Source organism: Schistocerca piceifrons, chromosome 8, assembly GCF_021461385.2.
Source record: "Schistocerca piceifrons isolate TAMUIC-IGC-003096 chromosome 8, iqSchPice1.1, whole genome shotgun sequence".
NCBI classification, from domain to species: domain Eukaryota; kingdom Metazoa; phylum Arthropoda; class Insecta; order Orthoptera; family Acrididae; genus Schistocerca; species Schistocerca piceifrons.
This window is the reverse complement of record NC_060145.1, coordinates 471776501-471801390: the sequence shown is the minus strand read 5'-3', so window position 1 is coordinate 471801390 and position 24890 is coordinate 471776501. Positions and strand designations below refer to the sequence as shown.

At 41.8% G+C, this 24890-nt stretch overlaps 1 protein-coding gene across 1 annotated transcript in view; it reads right to left on the bottom strand.

The window, feature by feature from the left end:
• Window positions 1-2095: 2095 nt before the first annotated feature.
• The window catches only part of LOC124712466 (T-box transcription factor TBX18-like), a 247694-nt gene continuing 224899 nt past the window's right edge, over window positions 2096-24890 (bottom strand). Inside the window, exons 6-7 of the mRNA XM_047242762.1 lie at window positions 6982-7143; window positions 2096-2188 (exon numbers count right to left, since the gene is read on the bottom strand). Coding sequence (XP_047098718.1) covers window positions 2096-2188; window positions 6982-7143 — 255 coding nt within the window. The remainder of the gene's footprint in view (window positions 2189-6981; window positions 7144-24890) is intronic.

The following is a 24890-nucleotide window of genomic DNA, read 5'->3' as shown; positions in this document are numbered from 1 at the left end:
TGAGGACCCACCAAGACTACGCAAAGGAACTTGCACTCCTTCTTGCAGTGTGTTTTAGACTCTAGGATTATGTTTTTGGAGAATGCAAATCTCCTCTATAAAAATCAACATGGGTTCCGCAAACAGAGTTTTTGCAAAACTTAGCTTGCTCTGTTCACACATGAGATACAAAATGCCATAGCCAACGGTGCCCAGATATACTTCTTGATGCTGGAAAGCATTTGATACATTTTTGCATTATTGTTTCATGAATGTAATATGAACTTACCAAGTATTGGATCATATGTGTATGAATGGATACAGAAGTTTCTTGCAAATAGAACTCAACACATAATTATAAGTGAACAAAATCGGAAAATGTAGAAGGATCATTCCATATCAAGTCAACCAGATGTCCTAGAGAGACCAAATTTAATTTTGTTGAGAAAACCTTTTAACATAGCTGCAGGCACAACACAAAGGAAATTCTATAAAGTTTAAGCTGTAGGCACCAGAACTGTCAGCTTGGAAGTCACTCAGCCAATACGAGTATTAATCATCATGTTTGACAACACTGTGTAAGTTGACTAGTGCAGTGATAAATCTGCAGATTGGCATACCTACACAACTTTTGGTGCTGAATTCAAACATAACATCAACAATATCAGTGAGGTAGCACATTTTCATCAATTGCTGTTCAAAGTGACCAAAAACTATTTCCCATGGTGTTCCACCCCAGTTTCAACCATTAATATCTCCAGCCTAAAATATTTTACTTCTCCATTTTTTACCAAGGCTAGGTATACATATATGTATGAAAATATTAACTTTCAAGCTTGTTTAGTTATCAAGATATCTCAACCTACACTGGGTGTCTTAAATTTTATTCTCAAATTTGACCAATTTTCAGGATCAACGATCTCAAAATGGTGGTAATCAATTTTTTCCTATCTAGTTCCACTACAAACTGCAAATTTTTATCTGGTAGGCACTGTTTTTGCTTGTTGGCATCTTTTGTTTAGGGCAGGGCTGGGCAAAGAGCAGACTGCGGGCCACATGCGCCCCACTAATAGTGTTTTTGACCTTGCAAGACAGTAAACAAAAATAGCCTTGAATGAAGATTTTCTACCCATGCATGACTGAGGACTTCCACTAGCACAGGCACACCACTATGCATGTGTACTGCACAGTGTAGACACTGTTCGCACAAATGAAGTAGCGGGTGATGGGAGTGACCCTAAAGGCATTTTCCATTTACTTACTGACATGCAGTCAAATCATACTGTGGAAGACATTTCATGTTGTGACATTATTTGACTTTCACAAATCTTTGCTGAAAAATTTCTGTGTATCAAGAAGTTTGCCAGGAAAGCGTTCTGTATATTTGGGCCAGCATATGTCTGTGAGCAAAGTTTTCTTGTTTGAAGAACAACAAGAGCAAATGTATGCCCCTAGATGCTCTTTGACAGACATTAACTTGCAGCCTTAATTTTGAAAACAATTGCAGAAAGGGGTGATAGCATACATTTGTCTCCCTAAATTGATTCTTAAATTAAATGTGCTTTCATCTATAGATAATATGTAATTAACACAATACATATATTTATTAAAACAACCACTACTTTATTCAATTTATATTTATTGATTTTTATAGTAAAATTCATACCATTTCTGAAATGCAATGCTAACTAATGAACACAATCATTTTAAAAGGTGTTGCCCTCCACTAACCTCCATTCCACAACAATTGTTCACCCCTGGTTTAAGGGGTAATATTTAAATATAAGAAACTTCGTTGCAGTAAGTGCATATTTGATGTAGATGGATGCATCAAAAACAATTTATTTTTAAGGCCATATAAACTGGAAACAAGCATTCTCTACATAGTGAGTAGCAGTCTATCCTTTCCATATTATTGTTATTCCATCCAGGACTTTCCGTTATTTAATACACAAGAGAATCAGGGATTACACAATAACTTAACAAAATCATAATGTTTTCTTCTATCTACACAAAATTAGAGAGTGACTTAGAAACACAAATGTAATAGAGTAATTATTTCTGGCAAACTTTGGTTTAAAATTATATTGTTCTTTTTGTTTGACATAAAGACTCTTCAGATTAAATGAAAGTTAGCTATGTACCGTGTTCTCGATGCCTCCCGGAATCCTTTAGCAAAAGGGTTACTTGCAATCTTCAGACGTGTGATCTGGAACAAACAAAAGCACAACTTTTTAGTAATGAAGATATGTGCACTGTATACCTTTCACGTTACCGACAATAGTCATATTGACTAGGTTTGCAATAGGTATCCCAGATCTGAGACAGGTCTGCTACTGTATTACAGAAGAACTGTTAATATATAACATAGAAATGTGACATGTCTGAATGGGTGATACACGTGATAATTCACAGCAACTGAATAATTGTGTGCATTTAATCTCTCCAGAAATAATCTCCAAGTTTATTGAAAAAGTATATGAAAGGAGAAACTTTCTGGAGACATACAGTACCTCCCATCAGAAGTAAAAGTGTCATATGTAACTGAGGATGAGCATCTCTTTTGGGCAGAAAACATTGTCATCGCATGCAGTGAGACCTTCACTTGCCTCTATATGCTCCATAAATTTCAGAATACATTTCCACAGGATGTGAAATACACACTTCTGCAATAATTCATTCTCCTGAACCTTCACTATTGCAATTTACTCAAATACAGCACCAGGAGTGGTAACTCTGGATGGTAGAAGTAACTATGGTGCTTGTATATGTTACATCTGCAGCTTCCCTCTATTTGACACTGTCAGTACATCATACTCTTAATCCCCTTCTTTCTCTTTGCTCTCATTACTTATTTCCGTGACATACCTCCCCCATCAGTTCTCTCACACTCGTTGTTGTCACAGTCATCAGTTTAAATCTACCTGACTGCAATCAACCTGTGCTCTTCTACTTTTCACAAACTAATTCAAACTCTGCTCATTTTTATAATTTCTTCTAATTTTCACTGATTACATTATAGTTACTTCTAAGTCTTGTAGTCCACATTAAATTTAAATCTTTTTACATCTGTGTTATTGTGTGAATATAATGAAAATAAATTGATGAACCAAAAAATTATAAATACTGCCCATTGTAAGACTGAGTGCTGCATGGTGTGCTACCTACTGAGAACCTGCGAATCCTTGACACCCGGACTCACTGCCGTACAGCATTCCAATGGTGGACCAATGCTAACAGGGACAGCACATTGTTTTGGTTCATCAGTGAATAACTGCGCATCAGGGAACATTTGTAAATGCTCCTGCTAACTCTGACAGATTGACATTGTCACTAGTTTCTTTATTCAGTGTGCGAACTGTGTCAGTGGATGCACAGAAGGCTGGACATAGTGAATGCAAGATTTTTTCCTCGGACACTGCTATCATCTTTCTCTTTCTTGCTATTTTACACTCACAACAAATGGGGTCTATGCAGTACTGCACAGCTCAATGTTAACTTGTTGACAGTGCCAGGACCTGTGTATGGTGGTTGATCAATTTTAAATTTATGATTTTCACCATCAATTCTTGCTGCTATTACTTCCAGAGTAACAAATACTGTACAGCATGTATGTACTGGATGAACCAGAGATCGAGACTGAAGAGGGCTGGATAAATGAGTTTCCACTGTACCTCCTGGTCAAGCATGTCACAGCAACCTTGGCTGCAACTTCATTAATTCATTCATCTTGTTACATATACCCCAACAAGAGGGAGTGTGGATTAAATCTACATAACCTATACAGGGTGCTCCAAGACTATTTGCTCAAATTAATACAGGAAGTACAGAATGTCAAAACAAATATATTTACAGTATAGATGATCCATGACAGCAGTTTCTGATGCTATGGAAGATTTTCACCGTTAGCATGCTAATTACAGCAGAGGCATTCACAGGAATTTCTCGAATGTTGGACCACTGCCCTGTATGCACGCAGTACATCTTAGGACCCTCGACTGTCGTGTCTGTTTGAAAATTCCTGGTATGTCCACAATGGTACCAACAGTGGCAGCAACTCTTATGACAAGGTCTCCTTATGTTTCCATAATGGTTTCATACACCAGCTGATTCATACGCCTGAGAGGAAGAAGTCCAGACAAGTGGGATCAAGTGATCTGGGTGGCCAGGTCAGTGCCACCTTGGCCGATCCATTGATTCCCGGAGGCAGTTCTCAGATGATTCTCACAGCAATCATGAAATCAGCTGGTGCCTCATCATGCTGGAAATACATCCTTTGCCCAACACTGGGAGTTACAGCTTTCAGCAGTTCTGGCAACACAGTCCACAAAGATGCAATACCTCAGTCAGTTGAGGTGGAGTGTAAAAATGTATGATCCAATCAACTTATCAGCACTTTTGTCAAAAGATGTTGATGTTTGTGAATGAATTGGCATATTTACAAACAGACCTTAGAGCCTACCATACATACACAGACCAGTTTTGGATGTCAGTCTACATTTCAAGACAGTGACACCAACAGGTCATATCAGCACAAATAACAAAATGTTCCCTACCATTACAAGTTGACATCAGAGACCATATGTTTCTTAACGAAATATGTCTGTTTCTATATTCTCTACCTTCTGTGTTAATCTGAACAGTTTCGGAACACCCTGTATGTTAGCAAAAGACAAGCAAAATATAGAAACTTTACCCGTAAACTGCATTGAGTGACTTTTGAATAGAAAATTACATTGTAATCATATAAATACAAATAGAGAACCTTCCTGTTTTAGCTAGATGCCATGTGGTTTATGACAATGGAGGCCTTTTTTTATCACTGCCAATATATATAGAGGGAAACATTCCACGCGGGAAAAATATATTTAAAAACAAAGATGATGTGACTTACCATACGAAAGCTCTGGCAGGTCGATAGAAACACAAACACACACATACATACACAAAAATTCAAGCTTTCGCAACAAACTGTTCCCTCATCAGGAAAGAGGGAAGGAGAGGGAAAGACGAAAGGAAGTGGGTTTTAAGGGAGAGGGTAAGGAGTCATTCCACTCCCGGGAGCGGAAAGACTTACCTTAGGGGGAAAAAAGGATGGGTATACACTCGCACACACACACATATCCATCCACACATATACAGACACCTGTCTGTATATTTGTCTGTATATTTGTCTGTATATGTGTCTGTATATGTGTGGATGGATATGTGTGTGTGTGCGCGAGTGCATACCTGTCCTTTTTTCCCCCTAAAGTAAGTCTTTCCGCTCCCGGGATTGGAATGACTCCTTACCCTCTCTCTTAAAACCCACTTCCTTTCGTCTTTCCCTCTCCTTCCCTCTTTCCTGATGAGGCAACAGTTTGTTGCAAAAGCTTGAATTTTGTGTGTGTGTATGTGTCTGTTTGTGTTTCTATTGACCTGCCAGCGCTTTTATTTGGTAAGTCTCATCATCTTTATTTTTAGATATACTTTTCCCACGTGGAATGTTTCCTTCTTATTTATAACTTACCAAATGAAAGCGCTGGCAGGTATAATATTATGTCTAAGTAGACACACAAACAAACATACACACAAAATTCAAGATTTCGCAACCAATGGTTGCTTCATCAGGAAAGAGGGAAGGAGAGGGAAAGACAAAAGGATGTGGGTTTTAAGGGAGAGGGTAAGGAGTCATTCCAGTCCCAGGAGTGGAAAGACTTACCTTAGGGGGAAAAAAGGACAGGTATACACTCGCGCACACACACACATATCCATCTGCACATATGTGCGGATGGATACATGGTATGTGCGGATGGATATGTGTGTGTGTGTGTGTGTGCGCGCGAGTGTATACCTGTTCTTTTTTCCCCCTAAGGTAAGTCTTTCCGCTCCTGGGATTGGAATGACTCCTTACCCTCTCCCTTAAAACCCACATCCTTTCGTCTTTCCCTCTCCTTCCCTCTCTCCTGATGAAGCAACTGTTGGTTGTGAAAGTTTGAATTTTGTGTGTATGTTTGTGTGTCTATCAACCTGCCAGTGCTTTCGTTTGGTAAGTCACATCATCTTTGTGTTTCGATATATTTTTCCCACGTGGAATCTTTCCCTCTATTGTATATATATAATGTCTGCTTGTGTCTGTATATGTGCGGATGGATATGTGTGTGTGTGCGCGAGTGTATACCTGTCCTTTTTTCCCCCTAAGGTAAGTCTTTCCACTCCCGGGACTGGAATGACTCCTTAGCCTCTCCCTTAAAACCCACATCCTTTCGTCTTTCCCTCTCCTTCCCTCTTTCCTGATGAAGCAACAGTTTGTTGCGAAAGCTTGAATTTCGTGTGTATGTTTGTGTGTCTATCGACCTGTCAGCACTTTCGTTTGGTAAGTCACATCATCTGTGTTTTTAGATATATATATATCTGTGTGTGTGTGTAAAAAATTTGTTGGTGACTAAGTGCACTCATTCTCAAATACTGGATAAATATGATCTGCATATTTGCACTGCCTCAGGCAATATACACAGTTCCTAACTGTAATACTTATTGTAGCTTGTTAAACATTAGACATAATTTTATACCTCTTCCTCTTAATTAGTAAATTATGAAGCATACTGTAGACTTCTACCAACTGGACACTGCAATTACATATCCATATTAGCAATACTACAGTGGATTGGACGTCAGAAAGTGCTAAAACGACGAAAGTGACTTTTGTACTGATACACTGATGAATAACATACTTTTGAAATTCTTCAAAAAATTTTTGACCCCAGTCCTTTTAATGTTTTCTCATACTGAAGAAAATGTTTTAAGCAATGCTGTAGGCTATATTATCAAGTATATGTAGCAACTCAAGTTGAGGAATGGTGGAACATAAGAGGAAAATAAGCTGACCAGGTGAGAAGATGGATGTTCAGAAACAGAAAGTGCAATACAGTATTTGTAGTATTATTCACAATATTGCTTATGTTTTCACTAGTAAACAGAAACCTTCCATGTTACCATGAGACAGAACTCAGAGAGCCTCACCTGTTGGTTTTGATATGCAGTGACTGTTGTGAAGGCTGTCTCAGGGAATGTGTATGTCAGGGCTCGTTCCACACTTGCCTGCTGCTCTGCTGGAGTCTCTAGGTCTGTCGTCTCCAGTATGTGCACTCTTGGCAGGTATTTATGCATTGAGTGCAAGGAAACCTAAAATGTAAATTTCACATTTATTCACTAGTGTTTGGATGCATTATATTATTTGTATCATTGTGTTGAAGGATTGTGTTAGCTTTACTCTACATTAATTTACCAACACCCATCTAGATGAACCATAGTATCTCATTCAACTGCAATTAATATTAATGAATCAAAAATCAGGAATCTTTATTAGCCATTATTTATATGAAATTAGATAATTTTTATGACTGATATGCAATGAAAATTAACTACAAAAATAAGTAACAAATACAGTTCATATGTAAGTAGTTACTAAATACAGTAAATACTGAAACAGTGAATAGAGAGATTATTTAATCATTGTTTTATATAAAATCAACAAATTAACATAAATTGATACACAAGAAGAATTATTAAGGTGTCTAATGACAATTGTAAATTGGATGGATATGTAAGACTGTGGCTAGTTCATTTTTCATACAAAATGGGTTTCTATTGACCAGCTAGACATCCATTGTCTGTGATATTTTAATGGCATGGGAAAAGCAGACTGTGACAAGTTATTGTAGGTTTTGTGTGAGTCCCTAGTTTTTGTGAGCTGGTGGCTTCATATATTTTAATTTTCCTTCATTTTGGTGGTGTATCTGTGTATTTACTCACTGGTGACATGTGTCATGCCACTGTTTCTGGCAAAGCGGACATGTATGTAAGTGTACAGATTTACTGTGGTCAATTGACTGAGCCTGCTAAGAGAGTGCAACAGTGCTCCACAGGACTTGTCTCTCACATTGTGTCACTGTGTACGAAATTCCTTTCTTTGTATTTTAAAATGTTGATAATGTGAGCAGTATATCCCCAAATGAAATGTGTGTCTGCAAGAGTCCAAAACAGAGAGCTCTAAGAAATGACACTGTGACTAACACCTTCAGGTGGTGAATTAAATAACTTTACTCTCAGTAAGTTACAATTTACATGAACATCTTCATGTACAAAAGTTGAAATTCATATCTGCATATAAGAAGCATATCACTGTTACCAACTGCTTACAGTCCATAATTTACAGTAAATTTGATAGCAGTCCTTGGAAGCAATGTGCTCACCACAAACAGTATGTTGTGAAAACTCATTATTATACAGAACAATTATCCCAAGAGCTAAAATGTCATGATGTATTCATCATTCATTTGGCTTGCAGCTACTCTTAGAAAAGGCAAAATTTGTGGCTCAGGCGAAAGGAAACAAGCAGTTACAATTAAAATAGAGCACACACAGAAGCAATATTATGTGGATACGAGCAGTACAAAAAAAAAAAAATGGTTCAAATGGCTCTGAGTACTATGGGACTTAACTTCTGAGGTCATCAGTCCCCTAGAACTTAGAACTACTTAAACCTAACTAACCTAAGGGCATCACACACATCCATGACCGAGGCAGGATTCGAACCTGCGACCATAGCGGCCGTGCGGTTCCAGACTGTAGCGCCTAGAACCGCTCGGCCACTCCGGCCAGCTACGAGCAGTACAATCAGTGTATTAGTGTTGAGTGGATGGAAGCTTATTGATGGGCTATGGCATGTCAGTGACATTGACATACTGCTAACACACACACACACACACACACACACACAGGCATGCACATGCATGCACACATATTAAGTTCAGTTTTTATATATGGGAATGGGATGTACACGGCAACTAGCAGTGAATAAAATTGTTTAAATCAACAGTTGAAGGTATCAATCACAATGTCATTTCTGCAGTACATCACAGCTATGGACCCACCTAACAAAAATCTTGCATTGTTCCAAAATAGCCACTATTAATCACATATCTATGTTTCCATAAGAAATAAAAGGCTCATGTAATATTTCTAAAGAAATGGGTGATGTGTCCTTACTAGTTAAATTTGCATTTCTAATGGTTTGACAGATTTACTTTCTGTGCCCTTGGATGTCATTAAATGGACACTGTGTTTTCTTTGGATTATAGAGAAGTTTCTTTGATGAGGGCCATACAGTGAAGAAGCAAGTGCTTCCTGTGGTGTCACCACCAGACACCACACTTGCTAGGTGGTAGCCTTTAAATCGGCCGCGGTCCGTTAGTATACGTCGGACCCGCGTGTCGCCACTATCAGTGATTGCAGACCGAGCGCCGCCACACGGCAGGTCTGGTCTAGAGAGACACACCCTAGCACTCGCCCCAGTTGTACAACCGACTTTGCTAGCGATGGTTCACTGTCTACATACGCTCTCATTTGCCGAGACGATAGTTAGCATAGCCTTCAGCTACGTCATTTGCTACGACCTAGCAAGGCGCCATTATCATTTGCTATTTATCTTCTGAAGCATGTACCGTCAGACCGATGTTTACCAATTATGGATAATCCTCGGCGCCAAACTGTTGTGACTTGGCAAGACAGCCAAGCCACTTGGAGGTAGCCGAAAGGCACGCGTTTAAGCTCACGCAGGCTGGCGTGAGGTCTGGAACAGTTAAAGGAGTTGAGTATAGTAAAAAAGTATGTAGCTTCTGGAATACTTAACTTTAATCCATAATTGGTGAACATCGTTCTGACGTTACAGGCATCACAAGAAAAATAGCAAATGATAATGGCGCCTTGCTAGGTCGTAGCAAATGATGTAGCTGAAGGCTATGTAACTATCGTCTCGGCAAATGAGAGCGTAATTTGTTAGTGAACCATCGCTAGCAAAGTCGGCTGTACAACTGGGGCGAGTGCTAGGAAGTCTCTCTAGACCTGCCGTGTGGCGGCGCTCGGTCTGCAATCACTGATAGTGGCGACACGCGGGTTCGACGTATACTAACGGACCGCGGCCGATTTAAAGGCTATCACCTAGCAAGTGTGGTGTCTGGCGGTGACACCACACTTCCTGTATAACATTATCGAGAGCTGAAATGCCCTGATTTGAAGTAAGCAGAGATGTCATCATAACATCATTTGACAATCTGACTACATAATGATTACATAATGAGCAATAATGAAAAAGGAGGCTCCAAGTACAGAGCCCTGTACTAACTGCCATATTATGACCCAGTAATCTGAACAGTAATAGTGCACTGAAAACAAAGTATTATCAGTAATAACACTTTTAAAAATAAAATCTACTATGATAGGAAAACTTTTTCTCATAGTACTCTTTATAGAATTCAACCAGCATCCCCCAAAATTTGTTTTATAATGACTGAATTTACTAAATCTTTGTGATAAAGTTGTATTGAAATCAAAACACAGCATCAGCCTGCAGTTTGTAACAGCAATATGTGTACCTCAACATCACTTCTATGGACTTGACAAGCCACTATAAAATGAGGTAATAAAAGTCATGGCATATGTCATTATATCATGTTGTATCTTCTTTATGGACTTAACAAGTTGTTGGAAGTCCACTGCAGATGGAATCAGACGGAGCGGTGTGGCGCAGTGATTGGCACACTGTACTGGAATTCGGGAGGATAATGGTTCCAACCCACATCTTGCCATACAGATTTAGATTTTCCGTAGTTTTCCTAAATTGCTAGAGGCAAATACCAGGGTGGTTCCTTTGAAAGGGCACGTCCAATTTCCTTCCCAATTCTTGACATGATCCAAGCTTGTGCTTCACCTCTAACGATCTGAATGTTGACAGGATGTTAAACACAATCTTTCTTCCTTCCTGATATAATGAGCAGTGCTGCTTCTGTACGTTATGTTGCCTGTGCATGAACTGACCTCTCGATTAAGTTCGATTAATGTTTGATAATATTCATGTTGGCCAATGGGTGTGGAGGACCAGATTATTTGCTTTAACTGTCAAGAATGTTCTTCAAACCAATCGTAATTAATTGTGGCCCAGTGACATGGCACATTGTCATTCATAAAACTTCCATCGTTGTTTGGAAACATAAAGTCCATGAACTGCTGCAAATGGTCTCCAAGTAGTCAAACATAACCATTTGCAGCCAATGATCAGTTGGACCAGTTCCATGTAATCACTGTCCACACTATTATGGAACCACCACCAGCGTGCACATTGAGTTGTTGACAACTTTGTGGCAAACCTCAAAGTTTTTATTTCTTCTCCATGGATTTTAATACCTACTCCGAATTTTTCTTTTGTTTCCTTCACTGCTTGCTCAATATAAAGATTGAATAACATTGGGGAGAGAGTACAACCCTGTCTCACTCCCTTCCCAACCACTACTTCCCTTTCATGTCCCTCGACTCTTATAACTGCCATCTGGTTTCTGTACAAATTGTAAATAGCCTTTCGCTCCCTGTATTTTACCCCTGCCACCATCAGAATTTGGAAGAGCGTATTCCAGTCAACATTGTCAAAAGCTTTCTCTAAGTCTACAAATGCCAGAAACGTAGGTTTGCCTTTTCTTAATCTAGCTTCTAAGATTAGTCGTACGGTCAGTATTGCCTCACGTGTTCCAACATTTCTACGGAAGCCAAACTGATCTTCCCCAAGGTCGGCTTCTATTAGTTTTTCCTTTCGTCTGTAAAGTATCCGCGTTAGTATTTTGCAGCCGTGACTTATTAAACTGATAGTTCGGTAATTTTCACATATGTCAATACCTGCTTTCTTAGGGATTGAAATTATTATATTCTTCTTGAAGTCTGAGGGTATTTCGCCTGTTTCATACATATTGCTCACCAGATGGTAGAGTTTCGTCAGGACTGGCTCTTCCAAGGCTGTCAGTAGTTCTAATGGAATGTTGTCTACTCCGGGGACCTTGTTTCGACTCAGGTCCCTCAGTGCTCCGTCAAACTCTTTACGCAGTATTGTATCTCCCATTTCATCTTCATCTACATCCTTTTCCATTTCCATAATATTGTCCTCAAGTACATCGCCCTTGTATAGACCCTGTATATACTCCTTCCACTTTTCTGCTTTCCCTTCTTTGCTTAGAACTGGGTTTCCATCTGAGCTTTTGATATTCATACAAGTGGTTCTATTTTCTCTGAAGGTCTCTTTAATTTTCCTGTAGGTTGTATCTATCTTACTCCTAGTGAGATAAGCCTCTACATCCTTACTAGCCATGCCTGCTTAGCCATTTTGCACTTCCTGTCGATCTCATTTTTGAAACGTTTGTATTCCTTTTTGCCTACGGCTTTTTTTTTATTTTCTCCTTTCATCAATTAAATTCAATATTTCTTCTGTCACCCAAGGATTTCTACTAGTCCTCGTCTTTTTACCTACTTGATCCTCTGCTGCCTTCACTACTTCATCCCTCAAAGCTACCCATTCTTCTTCTACTCTATTTCTTTCGCCCAATCCTGTCAATTGTTCCCTTATGCTGTCTCTGAAACTCTGTACAACCACTGGTTTAGTCAGTTTATCCAGGTCCCATCTCCTTAAATTCCCACCTTTTTGCAGTTTCTTCAGATTTAATCTACAGGTCATAACCAATCGATTGTGGTCAGAATCCACATCTGCCCCTATAAATGTCTTACAATGTAAAACCTGGTTCCTAAATCTCTGTCTAACCATTATATAATCTATCTGAAACCTGTCGGTATCTCCAGGCTTCTTCCATGTATACCGATTGTCTTGGAAACGGTGAATCGATGCTTCGCGATTAGATGCGAGTTGGTGTCAGTGCCAGTACTTACTGTGAACTGTTGTTCAAGATTTTATGATGGGCAGCGAGGACGAAGCTAAAATGCGACCAAAAAGCAAAACGAAGTATATGTGTATATATCTTACGAAATGGGAAGCGTTATATTCCTGGACTGAACCAGCATGGTCAAATGCTTACAAAGCAAACTGCTCAATCTGCAAACGAGAGTTTAGCATCATCACACATGTCGGCAAGAATGGTTGTGTGCAGCACATGAATACTTCAGGTAATAAATTATTACTATGTATTAGAAAAATATCTTAACTGTACAGCACATAGTAATTGGCAATTTTCTGAGTTTTCTTCTTGTATTTGCTCGTAGGTCACAAAGCAAAGCAAATGATGCCACTACTTCGTCAAGATAAATACTGTCTTAGGCGCTCCTCACCTGAGCAAGGGCCTAATAAATGACGACGTGAAAAGCATTGCTGGTGACTTTTCATTACCACACAGATTCATTCATGTATATTTTGACTCGACTTTTGCTCTCGCTCTTTTCTAAAACACAATTGAACAGTAATGGAGAGAGTCCATCTCCCTACCTAACACCAGTCTTTATATGAAATGGTTCAGAAATTTCTCCAATGAATTTAGAGCTAGTGTCGGTTAACGTTTCCTTAATCAGTGTTAAAGTTTTATTATCTTGCCCTTGTTCCTTTAAAATATGGACAAGAGATTCAAGATCCGCTGAGTCGTAGTCCTTTTTAAAATCCACAAGTGTACATACAATTTTGTTACTAGACATCCTTTGGTGCCTAAGGATTAGTTTGAAATAAAGAATTTGTTCCGAACAGGACGATTTGGTCTAAAGCCTGGTTGGTACTCACTGATTTTTCCTGATTTATCGATTCAGGAAACAGCGTTTCGGCCCTACTTCTCTAAGCATGGTACGAGGGTTGCTCGTAAAGGTATGCACAATGTTTTCTTAACCTCACAATTTATTTTTACAGTATCTTGACACATCTTGAGAGACAAAATGTGATTTTTCTTCATAATCTTCGTCCCTTTCAACTGCCTTACACCACCGTGGAACTAAGGCCTGTATACCCGCAAGGGAGAAGTTAGGACAACCACGTTTGAGCCACCGTTTGGCAGCCTTCACAAGACAGTTCACCATCTTCAAATCTCGTTCTGCGGAGGGATTCCTTCAGTTTACCGAAGAGGTGGTTTAAACATGACGCCAGATCGGGGATGTAGGGGTTGGTGTTTCAATCTTGACCACCCAAGCTTTGTGGTCGTCTCACCGACATAATGCCGGACGTTATCACGCAACAACAGAACGAACATCTTGTAACTGCTGATTTTGTGGAACGCGACACGTTCGATCATGAAGTTTTTTTACAGGTTGCCACTTACGTGTCAGAACTTACAGTGTTCTATATCACATGATGCCCAGAATCAACAGTGCTTGTGAATCAAGAAACACAATAGCCACCACTTTTCCTGCTCAAGACGCAGTTTTGAAGTTGCATGTAATCATCGATTGCTTTTTCATCTACGGTTCAAAGTGAGGCAACCAGGTTTCATTCCAGTCACAATTTTTGCAAGGAATTTATCTTCAGAATTTGTCGTACTGTTCCAAAAGTGCGCTACACATATTCTTTCGTGTTTCCCTGTGAGCATCCGTCAACTCTCTCGGAACCCATGGGGTAAACTTTTTCAAGTTCAATTATATCAGTATCCCGCAAGCACTCGTTTCTCCTACTTCCCATTTTGGACAGACCGTTCAGTTTTGCGTTTGTCAGCCAGAACCACATTGTGTATACGTCACCCCCATTCGGACTGACAGTTCGTTCATTGTTTTGGGTTTGTCAGCCAGAATCAGACTGTGTGAACGCCGCACACTGCCAGAAAGCAGTGCAGTGTTCGTTGGACCGCTGCGCGTCGGTGTGCCCATCTCACCAGGCGATGTGCTTGCTGTCGTCAACGTCATTGTTCCTGAACACCTTCTGCAGTCTCTTGTGAATGTTTATCCCTCTCACGGTCTCACAACACAGGAACTCTGTAGACAAACATCAAATGCACTACTCGTGTTGACGGAATGCTACGACAGCGCGACTTGTCGAAAGAGAATGAAGTGAATTTCAATACGAGCAGCAAGAATGTTTCTATGACCTCAATGAGTAGCAAAGAAAAGCTGGGTTTTTGAAAAACAATGGTGTGAATTTGTTTCGGAGTGACATTCGTACATTTTAATTAAACGAAAAAACCAAACTGCTTTCTATGAGAATCTACATGTAACTAGTAAGACAATGTTCCTACGTCAGAATAAAAATATTGAAGATAAATTTAGTATAACGCTGAATAATACAACGAACAGTGAAACACTAATACTGTACTGAAAGATAAAACAGAACGAAGAGAAATTTTCAAATAAGTGCGTAAGGGTGAATAACCATTCAAAAATATGGACCGCTAATGAGAACCACGTGCTTGCTTACCTAAATTCTTGTCTTACATAAACCAGTTTTTCTTCGTTCTTGAATGTGCAACATGGTCGATTTCTTAAAAAAAAATCGATATTTCAAGCTCTTTCATGTTCTACATACACATGTACAGGGTGTTTCAAAAATGACCGGTATATTTGAAACGGTAATAAAAACTAAACGAGCAGCGATAGAAATACACCGTTTGTTGCAATATGCTTGGGACAACAGTACATTTTCAGGCAGACAAACTTTCGAAATTACAGTAGTTACAATTGTCAACAACAGATCGCGCTGCGGTCTGGGAAACTCTATAGTACGATATTTTCCACATATCCACCATGCGTAGCAATAATATGGCGTAGTCTCTGAATGAAATTACCCGACACCATTGACAACGTGTCTGGCGGAATGGCTTCACATGCAGATGAGATGTACTGCTTCAGCTGTTCAATTGTTTCTGGATTCTGGCGGTACACCTGGTCTTCCAAGTGTCCCCACAGAAAGAAGTCACAGGGGTTCATGTCTGGCGAATAGGGAGGCCAATCCATGCCGCCTCCTGTATGTTTCGGATAGCCCAAAGCAATCACACGATCATCGAAATATTCATTCAGGAAATTAAAGACGTCGGCCGTGCGATGTGGCCGGGCACCATCTTGCATAAACCACGAGGTGTTTGCAGTGTCGTCTAAGGCAGTTTGTACCGCCACAAATTCACGAAGAATGTCCAGATAGCGTGATGCAGTAATCGTTTCGGATCTGAAAAATGGGCCAATGATTCCTTTGGAAGAAATGGCGGCCCAGACCAGTACTTTTTGAGGATGCAGGGACGATGGGACTGCAACATGGGGCTTTTCGGTTCCCCATATGCGCCAGTTCTGTTTATTGACGAAGCCGTCCAGGTAAAAATAAGCTTCGTCAGTAAACCAAATGCTGCCCACATGCATATCGCCGTCATCAATCCTGTGCACTATATCGTTAGCGAATGCCTCTCGTGCAGCAATGGTAGCGGCGCTGAGGGGTTGCCGCGTTTGAATTTTGTATGGATAGAGGTGTAAACTCTGGTGCATGAGACGATACGTGGACGTTGGCGTCATTTGGACCGCAGCTGCAACACGGCGAACGGAAACCCGAGGCTGCTGTTGGATCACCTGCTGCACTAGCTGCGCGTTGCCCTCTGTGGTTGCCGTACGCGGTCGCCCTACCTTTCCAGCACGTTCATCCGTCACATTCCCAGTCCGTTGAAATTTTTCAAACAGATCCTTTATTGTATCGCTTTTCGGTCCTTTGGTTACATTAAACCTCTGTTGAAAACTTCGTCTTGTTGCAACAACACTGTTCTAGGCGGTGGAATTCCAACACCAGAAAAATCCTGTTCTAAGGAATAAACCATGTTGTCCACAGCACACTTGCACGTTGTGAACAGCACACGCTTACAGCAGAAAGATGACGTACAGAATGGCGCACCCACAGACTGCGTTGTCTTCTATATCTTTCATATCACTTGCAGCGCCATCTGTTGATGAAAATTGTAACCACTGTAATTTCGAAAGTTTGTCTGCCTGAAAATGTACTGTTGTCCCAAGCATATTGCAACAAACGGTGTATTTCTATCGCTGCTCGTTTAGTTTTTATTGCCGTTTCAAATATACCGGTCATTTTTGAAACACCCTGTATAAATGTAAAGCGAAACTTGGAGAATATTTTTTATTGGTCCACTCAATGAAATCTGTTCCAGTCCCATTAGCGGATGGAGCGCGGGGAAAACGACTGCTTTTAGGCCTCGTGCGAGGCGAGTTCTCATTACAGTCCGACTCATATCTGCGCTATCTCTAAAAGGGTTAAGAGCTGAACTTCAGTTTCTGCCCTGAAAAACGGGTCTTGGAGTTTTTGAAGCACGTTCTTGCGAGGTGTTCTCTCTGTCGTTAGTCAAATGAGCCTTTCACTATCCTTCCCGCCTTTCTCCTATTCATAGGCCAGACAACCGTACCAGGCGCAGTGTACAGCGTAAGCAATTTCTAAAATATTTTTAACTTGGCAAACGCTCTTGCAGAAGCCATAGATTCTGTCAGATATGTTACATCAGGACACAGTGCGTACGCTAGGACAACTCTGCTTTGTGTTGTAAGTCCGATATTTTTTATGTTTGTACTTTAAGTAGAGCTGTTATCGATATCAGCTAATCTAAAAGGAAAAGAGCAATGTCACCAAGAAATGTTGTTGAAAAATTTGAGTGCTTCATTTATGGTTCAAATGGCTCTGAGCACTATGGGACTTAACTTCTAAGGTCATCAGTCCCCTAGAACTTAGAACTACTTAAACCTAACCAACCTAAGGACATCACACACATCCATGCCCGAGGCAGGATTCGAACCTGCGACCGTAGCGGTCGCGCGGTTCCAGACTGTAGCGCCTAGAACCGCTCGGCCACTTCGGCCGGCGCTTCATTTATAAAGTGTTCATCAGAAGCATTAGATATGAAAAGATGTTGTTTTACTACGTATGGGTCTACAATGGCGTTCGCGGAGCGACATCTCCACGAACCGTGGCGTTCTCAATGTCCTGTCGCGGGCTCTGTCAGCCTCTGGTCCACACGACGCTTCTATAACTGCTTCTTCTTTACTTCTTTATTTCGTTGCACAATTTGCACTCAGTGGTCGATGTTTCACAAATGTTGGAATTTCGTCAAGTTGTTTGTCGCATGGCTGTTCCTGACGGCAACCGAGCGAGGCCTCACAGTGCTACAGCGGACACTGGATTATCATTCGGGAGCACGGCGATTCATATCCCCGTCCGACCGTTCCGATTTAGTTTTTCTGTGGTTTCTCTCAAAATCGCTCGATGCAAATTGCGATCGTTGCTCTGAAACGGATACAGCTAATTTCCTTACCGAATTTGCCGCCGGAGTGGCCGAGCGGTTGTAGGCGCTACAGTCTGGAGCCGCGCGACCCCTACGGTCGCAGGTTCGAATCCTGCCTCGGGCATGGATGTGTGTGATGTCCTCAGGTTAGTTAGGGACTGATGACCTCAGAAGGTAAGTCCCATAGTGCTCAGAGCCATTTGAAGCTTACCGAGCTTGCTCTTCATCTCTAATGACCTAGTCGTCGTCTACATTGTCTTCGTTGCCGTCGTCGTCGTCGTCGGCTGGACGCTGAACCGTAATCATTCTCCCTTTATCACTGACAGCGCCGTTACTCAGAGACCATACGCAGCTTCAACGTCTGTATTCTCTGTCTTCAGGGCCGAACCGCTCCGCGAACGGTCTCCCGGCCACCAATGCCATACGCTCATTACTATTAAGGCGAAAGTGTTGGCGGCGCAATATTTTGGGCACGAACTGACCTCTCGAGTATGTCCCGTAAATGTTCGACCGGACTAATCTCGGATGATGACCATATCATTCGTCCGAATTGTCCAGAATGTTCTTCAAACCAATCGCGAACAATTTCTGCCAGGTGACATGACATCGTTGTTTGGGAACACGACGTCCATGAGCGGCTGTAAATGGTCTCCAAGTAGGCGAGCATCCGGAGGACTCTGTCCACTCCATGTAAACACAGCTCACACCATTTTGGGGCCACAAGCAACTTGCACTGTGCCTTGTTGGTGACTTGGGTACACACCTTCGAATGGTCTGCGCCACTCTGGGAACCTACCATCAGCTCTTACGAACTGAAATTGGGACTCATCTGACCAGGCTACTGTTTTCCAGTCGTCTCAGGGTCAATCGATATGGTCACATGGGTTTGTGACGATGCCGTTAGCAAAGGCACTCGCGTCGGTCGTCCTCTGCCATAGCCCATTAACGCCAAATTTCGCAGAACTGTTCTAAGCGATGTGTTCGTCGTACGACCTACATTGGTTTCTGCGGTTATTTCACGCAGTGTTGCATGTCTACTAGCAATGACAACTCTCTACGCCAATGCCGCTCCTCCTAGTCGTTAAATGAAAGCCGTGGGCGACTGCCTTGTCCGTGGTAGAGTAATGCCTGACATTTGGTATCCTCGGAACACTCTTGACACTGTGTATCTCGGAATACTGAATCCTCTAACGAAATCTGAAATGGAATGTCCCATGCGTCTAGCAGCAACTACCATTGTGCGTTCAAAGTCTGTTAATCACACCTTTGTAAACGCGATACTACCGCCAGTTGTATACTGTCCAGGGACTTTCATCACCTCACGGTGTATTGCTTCATGCTTGCATCTCGGGAGCAATATCGACTGCAGTCGGTCGCTCTCTTCGATTTCGCCACGCACGAGCGATTTACCAAGCGACTTCAACCAATATTTGTAGCCCCACTACGGCAGGAAGTTGTGTTATGCATTATTACTTGATGTGTTTACCAAAACTGCGTATGTTGTCTAATACTCGTAAAGAAAAGGAATTAATTTTATTAAACTCGTTTTGGAACGTTTTTTCCTGTTATCGTAAGGTATCCACTAAGGTACACCTCAGACTTAAATTAAGTGCTACTTACACAAAAGAATTATTGAAAGCGTCCACAGTTTTGAGACTATTTTTAATCAGTTCGTTATAAGGTTTTAAAAAAAATTCCTGATTTCTCTGATTTCTTGGTCCCGACTCATTTTTTACTACGTTCGAAATACTTTTATGTTCTTGTCAAAAGGAATATATTTACTCTTCGAAACACATCATGCTCTCGTATGCGGCAGGACGGCAGTAAAAATCACCATCCAACCACCGAGATTTAGGTTTATCGGTATTGCTTATTAAACCATACTCTTCCTTCCTTCTTTGAAAGTGAATACATTTTATTTCTATGATGATCCTGTTGAGAATTTTCCAATTCAGTATCTGATGTGATGTAACGGTGTATTCTGTTATGTTGATTCTACTTGCAGACGGGGTTTTAGAAACATTTAATTTTTTAGGACAACAGTTCTCAAAGTAAGTAGCCTTCGTCTGTGTTACACAATATACTGTATTTATCATTCACGCCAAGTGTGTAGTGTAGATGTTCCCACTCTGGATTTCGCAACTACATTCTGAAACCCTCAATTTCACCATACCCTCAGCAGCAGTATTTGCACACCTATAATCCCTTTCGTTCTACAGATGTTTGTGACCTAATTCAGATTGATCTTTCGTCTGACTAGAGGAGATAAATGATTCCCATATCTTTATTTCTTAAATGTTTCCAAACATCTACTTTGATTATTTTAACATAAGGAAAGACTTCACTCGTCTATTCAATTTCTTTTGCTTTTTTCCTCTTTATCTTTTTATTCTAACGGTTGGTCATACTTTTTCGCTTCCTTCCTTCGGACTCCAGGGCTCCTTATTGTAGGGGCTGCAGGAGCAATGTCATGGTCACTCCACACCTCTGCCATCGACTCTGCCGAGGAAAATACTGATCGTGACTGGCAGAATGTAGTATTTTCCAACGAATCATTATTTTTCACAGCTGAAAAAGGTCTAGTGGGAATATCTAGGTTCCATGGTGTCCATTTCGAGTCCTAATACATCCACCAGGCATCTCGCGGTAGCTGTGTGCCTCTTGCGGTTTGGTTCTAGATGTATCCCGTGTAGTAGAGATGCTCCACTGGATAAAAGGCTGACTTGATGCTGCCCTATATATCCATATACTGGCGACTGTATCCTTTTTCCAGGAGGATCAGTCTTAAATATGCCTCTCACCTATGGAGCAGGACTGGTTTGTAGAAAAGACTGACATTTCTCTTCTCGACAGGCCTCCATCTGCTCCAGACCTCAGGCTAACAGAGAACATGTGGGAAGAGACAAAAAGGACCACGAAAGAAAACTGGCCTGATCCCGCGCGAAGAACCCGCGATGACCTTTAGAATGCTGCTTGTGAGGAGGTGACAGGAAACAGACCTGATAGATATCCTTCCTCACAGTATACAGACGGTCACTGAAGCAGAGGATCTCTGGAGGGGACATTAACCGATAAAGAAACCACCTGATACGCCCTTTTAAGGGCCTAAAAAATGTTGTCAAGAACAGTGAATTATTTGTTCTGTTAATTCCACGGTTTCTTTAGCTTAAACAAATTAGCCGGCCGGTGTGGCCAAGCGGTTAAAGGCGCTACAGTCTGGAACCGCGCGGCCGCTACGGTCGCAGGTTCGAATCCTGCCTCGGGCATGGATGTGTGTGATGTCCTTAGGTTAGTTCTAAGTTCTAAGTTCTAGGGGACTGATGACCTTAGAAGTTAAGTCCCATAGTGCTCAGAGCCATTTGAACCATTTAAATAAATTAACGCAATAAAATCGAAAGTAAATCCCGAAAGTAACATTCGGTTCGAAATCTAGCATCGTGCACTCGCTTATCAGTGTGTTGGGTACGCCACTGAATTATGACGTCATTCTATTAAGTGGTAACATGTTCAGGTATTTCTTATTCATATTCCGCCCTTGACTCCACATCGCGACTTAATGCGCGTTTCCAAATGTATGAAACCCTAAGAATGACGTGGAGCCGATTTTCTCTTACGTTTTTAAAGGAAGCATGCTCCGCGCTGAGTGTAAATATGGCGCAATTACCTCATTTACACTGACAGTTCGGAGTGTTCTTTACTTTTACGTGTAGAGCTGTACGTTATGCAAAGTGACAAGCTCCTGCGTAACGAGGCGGGAAGTTTCACCCGCCGCCACTTTTTGTGCTGTCAAGTGGACGTGGCGGAAAATAGTGGGCTGTACTCCAGTGTTCGAATCTTCTCCTGATAAATTTATGCGCAAAATGCTACACGCCCTACCGTTGAAGGCATGGGGGCTTCAAATTTAAAGTATTAACTAATGTCAGGCCTCGTAACACACAGAACAACGATCGGTGCACTGAATGGAATTGTGCATGAGAAAGTGTTTTGGTTTATTTGTGCTTTGTGATGTGTAAATGTAATTAAATGTGAAGGAAAAGTATCATTTGGATAGAAAGAACGAATCTTACAAGCAGTTTTCACATTATAGTCTATAATTATCGTTAGTTCGAAGATATAATACGTATTACGGACTGGGCGACACGATAAAATTGTATTGCGCTGTCTGCAGCGCAGTTATTACTCTTACAGGATCATTACTAAACAGCTCCCATCTACACAGAACTGAGTATAAAGATAAATGCTGTAATTATTTTATTTCCAGTGTAGTAGGACAGTTTTGAAACATCCCAGTTAAGATTACGTTTAAAAAACTACACACGTCCAAAAAAGTTTTGCATCACTCCAGTTCCCCGAATTCCTGAAGACAGACGTTGACTATGGATATTGTATCACAGACACAGTCACTAAACCCGCCCAAAGGAGTAAACAACCATGCGTGAGCAGCGCCTATAAGACGGAGGGGATCCGACAGCCGATCAGTTCCAGTCATTCCTCCAAGAAGGCTCGTGTTGTCCGTAGTTCAACCATGTCTACACGGTTCCATACCGCGGTTCGATCGCGTCCGCATTGTCACTTTGTGCCAGGAAGGTCTCTCAACAAGGGAAGTGTCCAGGCGTCTCGGAGTGAACGAAAGCGATGTCGTTCAGACATGGAGGAGATACAGAGAGACAGTAGCTGTTAATGACATGCTTCTCTAAGGCCGCCCAAAGCCTACTACTGCAGTGGATGACCGCTACCTACGGATTATGGCTCGGAGGAACCCTGACAGCAACGCCACCATGTTGAATAATGCTTTTCGTGCAGCCACAGGACGTCGTGTTACGACTGCATGATCCGCAACTTCAATCCAGACATCCATGGCGAGGTCCGTCTTTGCAACCACGACACCATGCAGTGCGGTAAAGATGGGCCCAACAACATTCCGAATGGACCGCTCAGAATCGGCATCAAGTTCTTTTCACTGATGAGTGTCGCATATACCGGAGACGTGTTTGGAGGCAACCCGATCAAGCCGAACGCATTAGACACACTGTGCAGCGCGTGCAACAAGGTGGAGTTTCCCTGCTGTTTTGAGATGGCATTATGTGGGGCCGACGAACGCCGCTGGTGGTCACGGAAGGCGCCGTAACGGTTGTACAATATGTGAATGCTATCCTCCGAGCGATAGTGCAATCATATTGGCAGCATACTGGCGAGGCATTCGTCTTCATGGTCGACAAAAAAAAAAAAAAAAAAAAAAAAAAAAGGTTCAAATGGTTCTGAGCACTATGGGACTTAACTTCTGTGGTCATCAGTCCCCTAGAACTTAGAACTACTTAAACCTAACCAACCTAAGGACATCACACACATCCATGCCCGAGGCAGGATTCGAACCTGCGACCGTAGCAGTCGCGCGGTTCCGGACTGAGCGCCTTATCCGCGAGACCACCGCGGCCGGCATGGTCGACAATTCGTGCTCCCATCGTCCACATCTTGTGAATGACTTCCTTCAGGATGACGACATCGCTCGACTAGAGTGGCCAGCATGTTCTCTAGACATGTACCCTATCGAACATACCTGAGGTAGATTGGAAAGGGCTGTTTATGGACGTCGTGACCTAGCAACCACTCTGAGGGATCTATGCCGAATCGCCATTGAGGAGTGGAATGATCTGAACCAACAGTAACTTGATGAACTTGTGGACAATATGCCATGAAGAATGCAGGCATGCGTCAGTGCTAGAGGACGTGCTACTGGGTATCGAAGGTGTGTACAGCAATCTGGACCAGACCTCTGAAGGTCTTGGTGCAGGGTGGTACAACATGCCATGTGTGGTTTTCATGAGCGTTGATCTCTATTCCAATTTCTGGAGCTCTCGGAGCCGAGGTGATGCAAAACTTTTTTTGACGTGTGTATTTGCACTGAGCTTTGTGTCGTCCGCAACGAAAGCACTTTCAACCGAAGCTTTGTTTGTGGGATCAATGAGAATCAAGCGCTTGCACTCTTTCTCGGCGTATTCCACTGATGAATTCATCAGTTCCACTGATTCATCAATGAGAATCACTTGGCGCTAGATATCGGCGCAGGGAGGATGCTCAAATTTTTTTTAATCTTCCTACAACTAAACAGATTTTTGAGCAACGGACTGCAGAATTGTGACGGCAGAAGTAATTGTCAGATCTCGATCCCGGTGGGCTTGTACTAACCCTTAACTCTTTTTGTCGTGTCCTCCTTAGTAGCTATTTATTTTGGGTGGGGAAACAGGGCTAGCTGATACATATAAAAATCGGAGACGAGGCGAAACGTACTGGGAGAATGGTTCTCATAATAGGCTGCTTTGATACAATAGTCACTCAATTCCGCATTCGAAATCCGAGTTACGAGGGTCATTCCAAAATAAATACTTAACGTTTCCTTAAACATTCAGTTTATGTGCCACACCTTTGATATTTTATAATGTGTACATGCGTTCTTGAGAGACAAAATGTCATTTTTCCACAAAATCCCCGTCCTTTTCAAGTTCCTGACGCCATCGTGGAACTAAGGGCTATACGCCTGCATGGTAGAAGTGGGGGCCAGTACGTTTGAGCCACTGTTTAGCAGCCGTCACAAGGAAGTCATGAATTCCAATGTCGTTATAGTAAGGGATTCCTACGATCTACAGAAGAGGTGGTAATCAGATGGTGCCATGCTGAAGCAGTATGGTGTGCGAATCAATGTTGTCCACCCTTCGCATTCTCTAAACTCACTTGGCGCAGGCCTTTTTCAACGTCAGGGTCAGCTGTTTCAATACTCTGTAGACACTAGCTTCTGCTATTCCCACTCTGATTGACTGTTCATTGTTATGAGTTTGTCAGCCAGATTGGATGGTGCAGTCAGTGCTCTTTATGTCG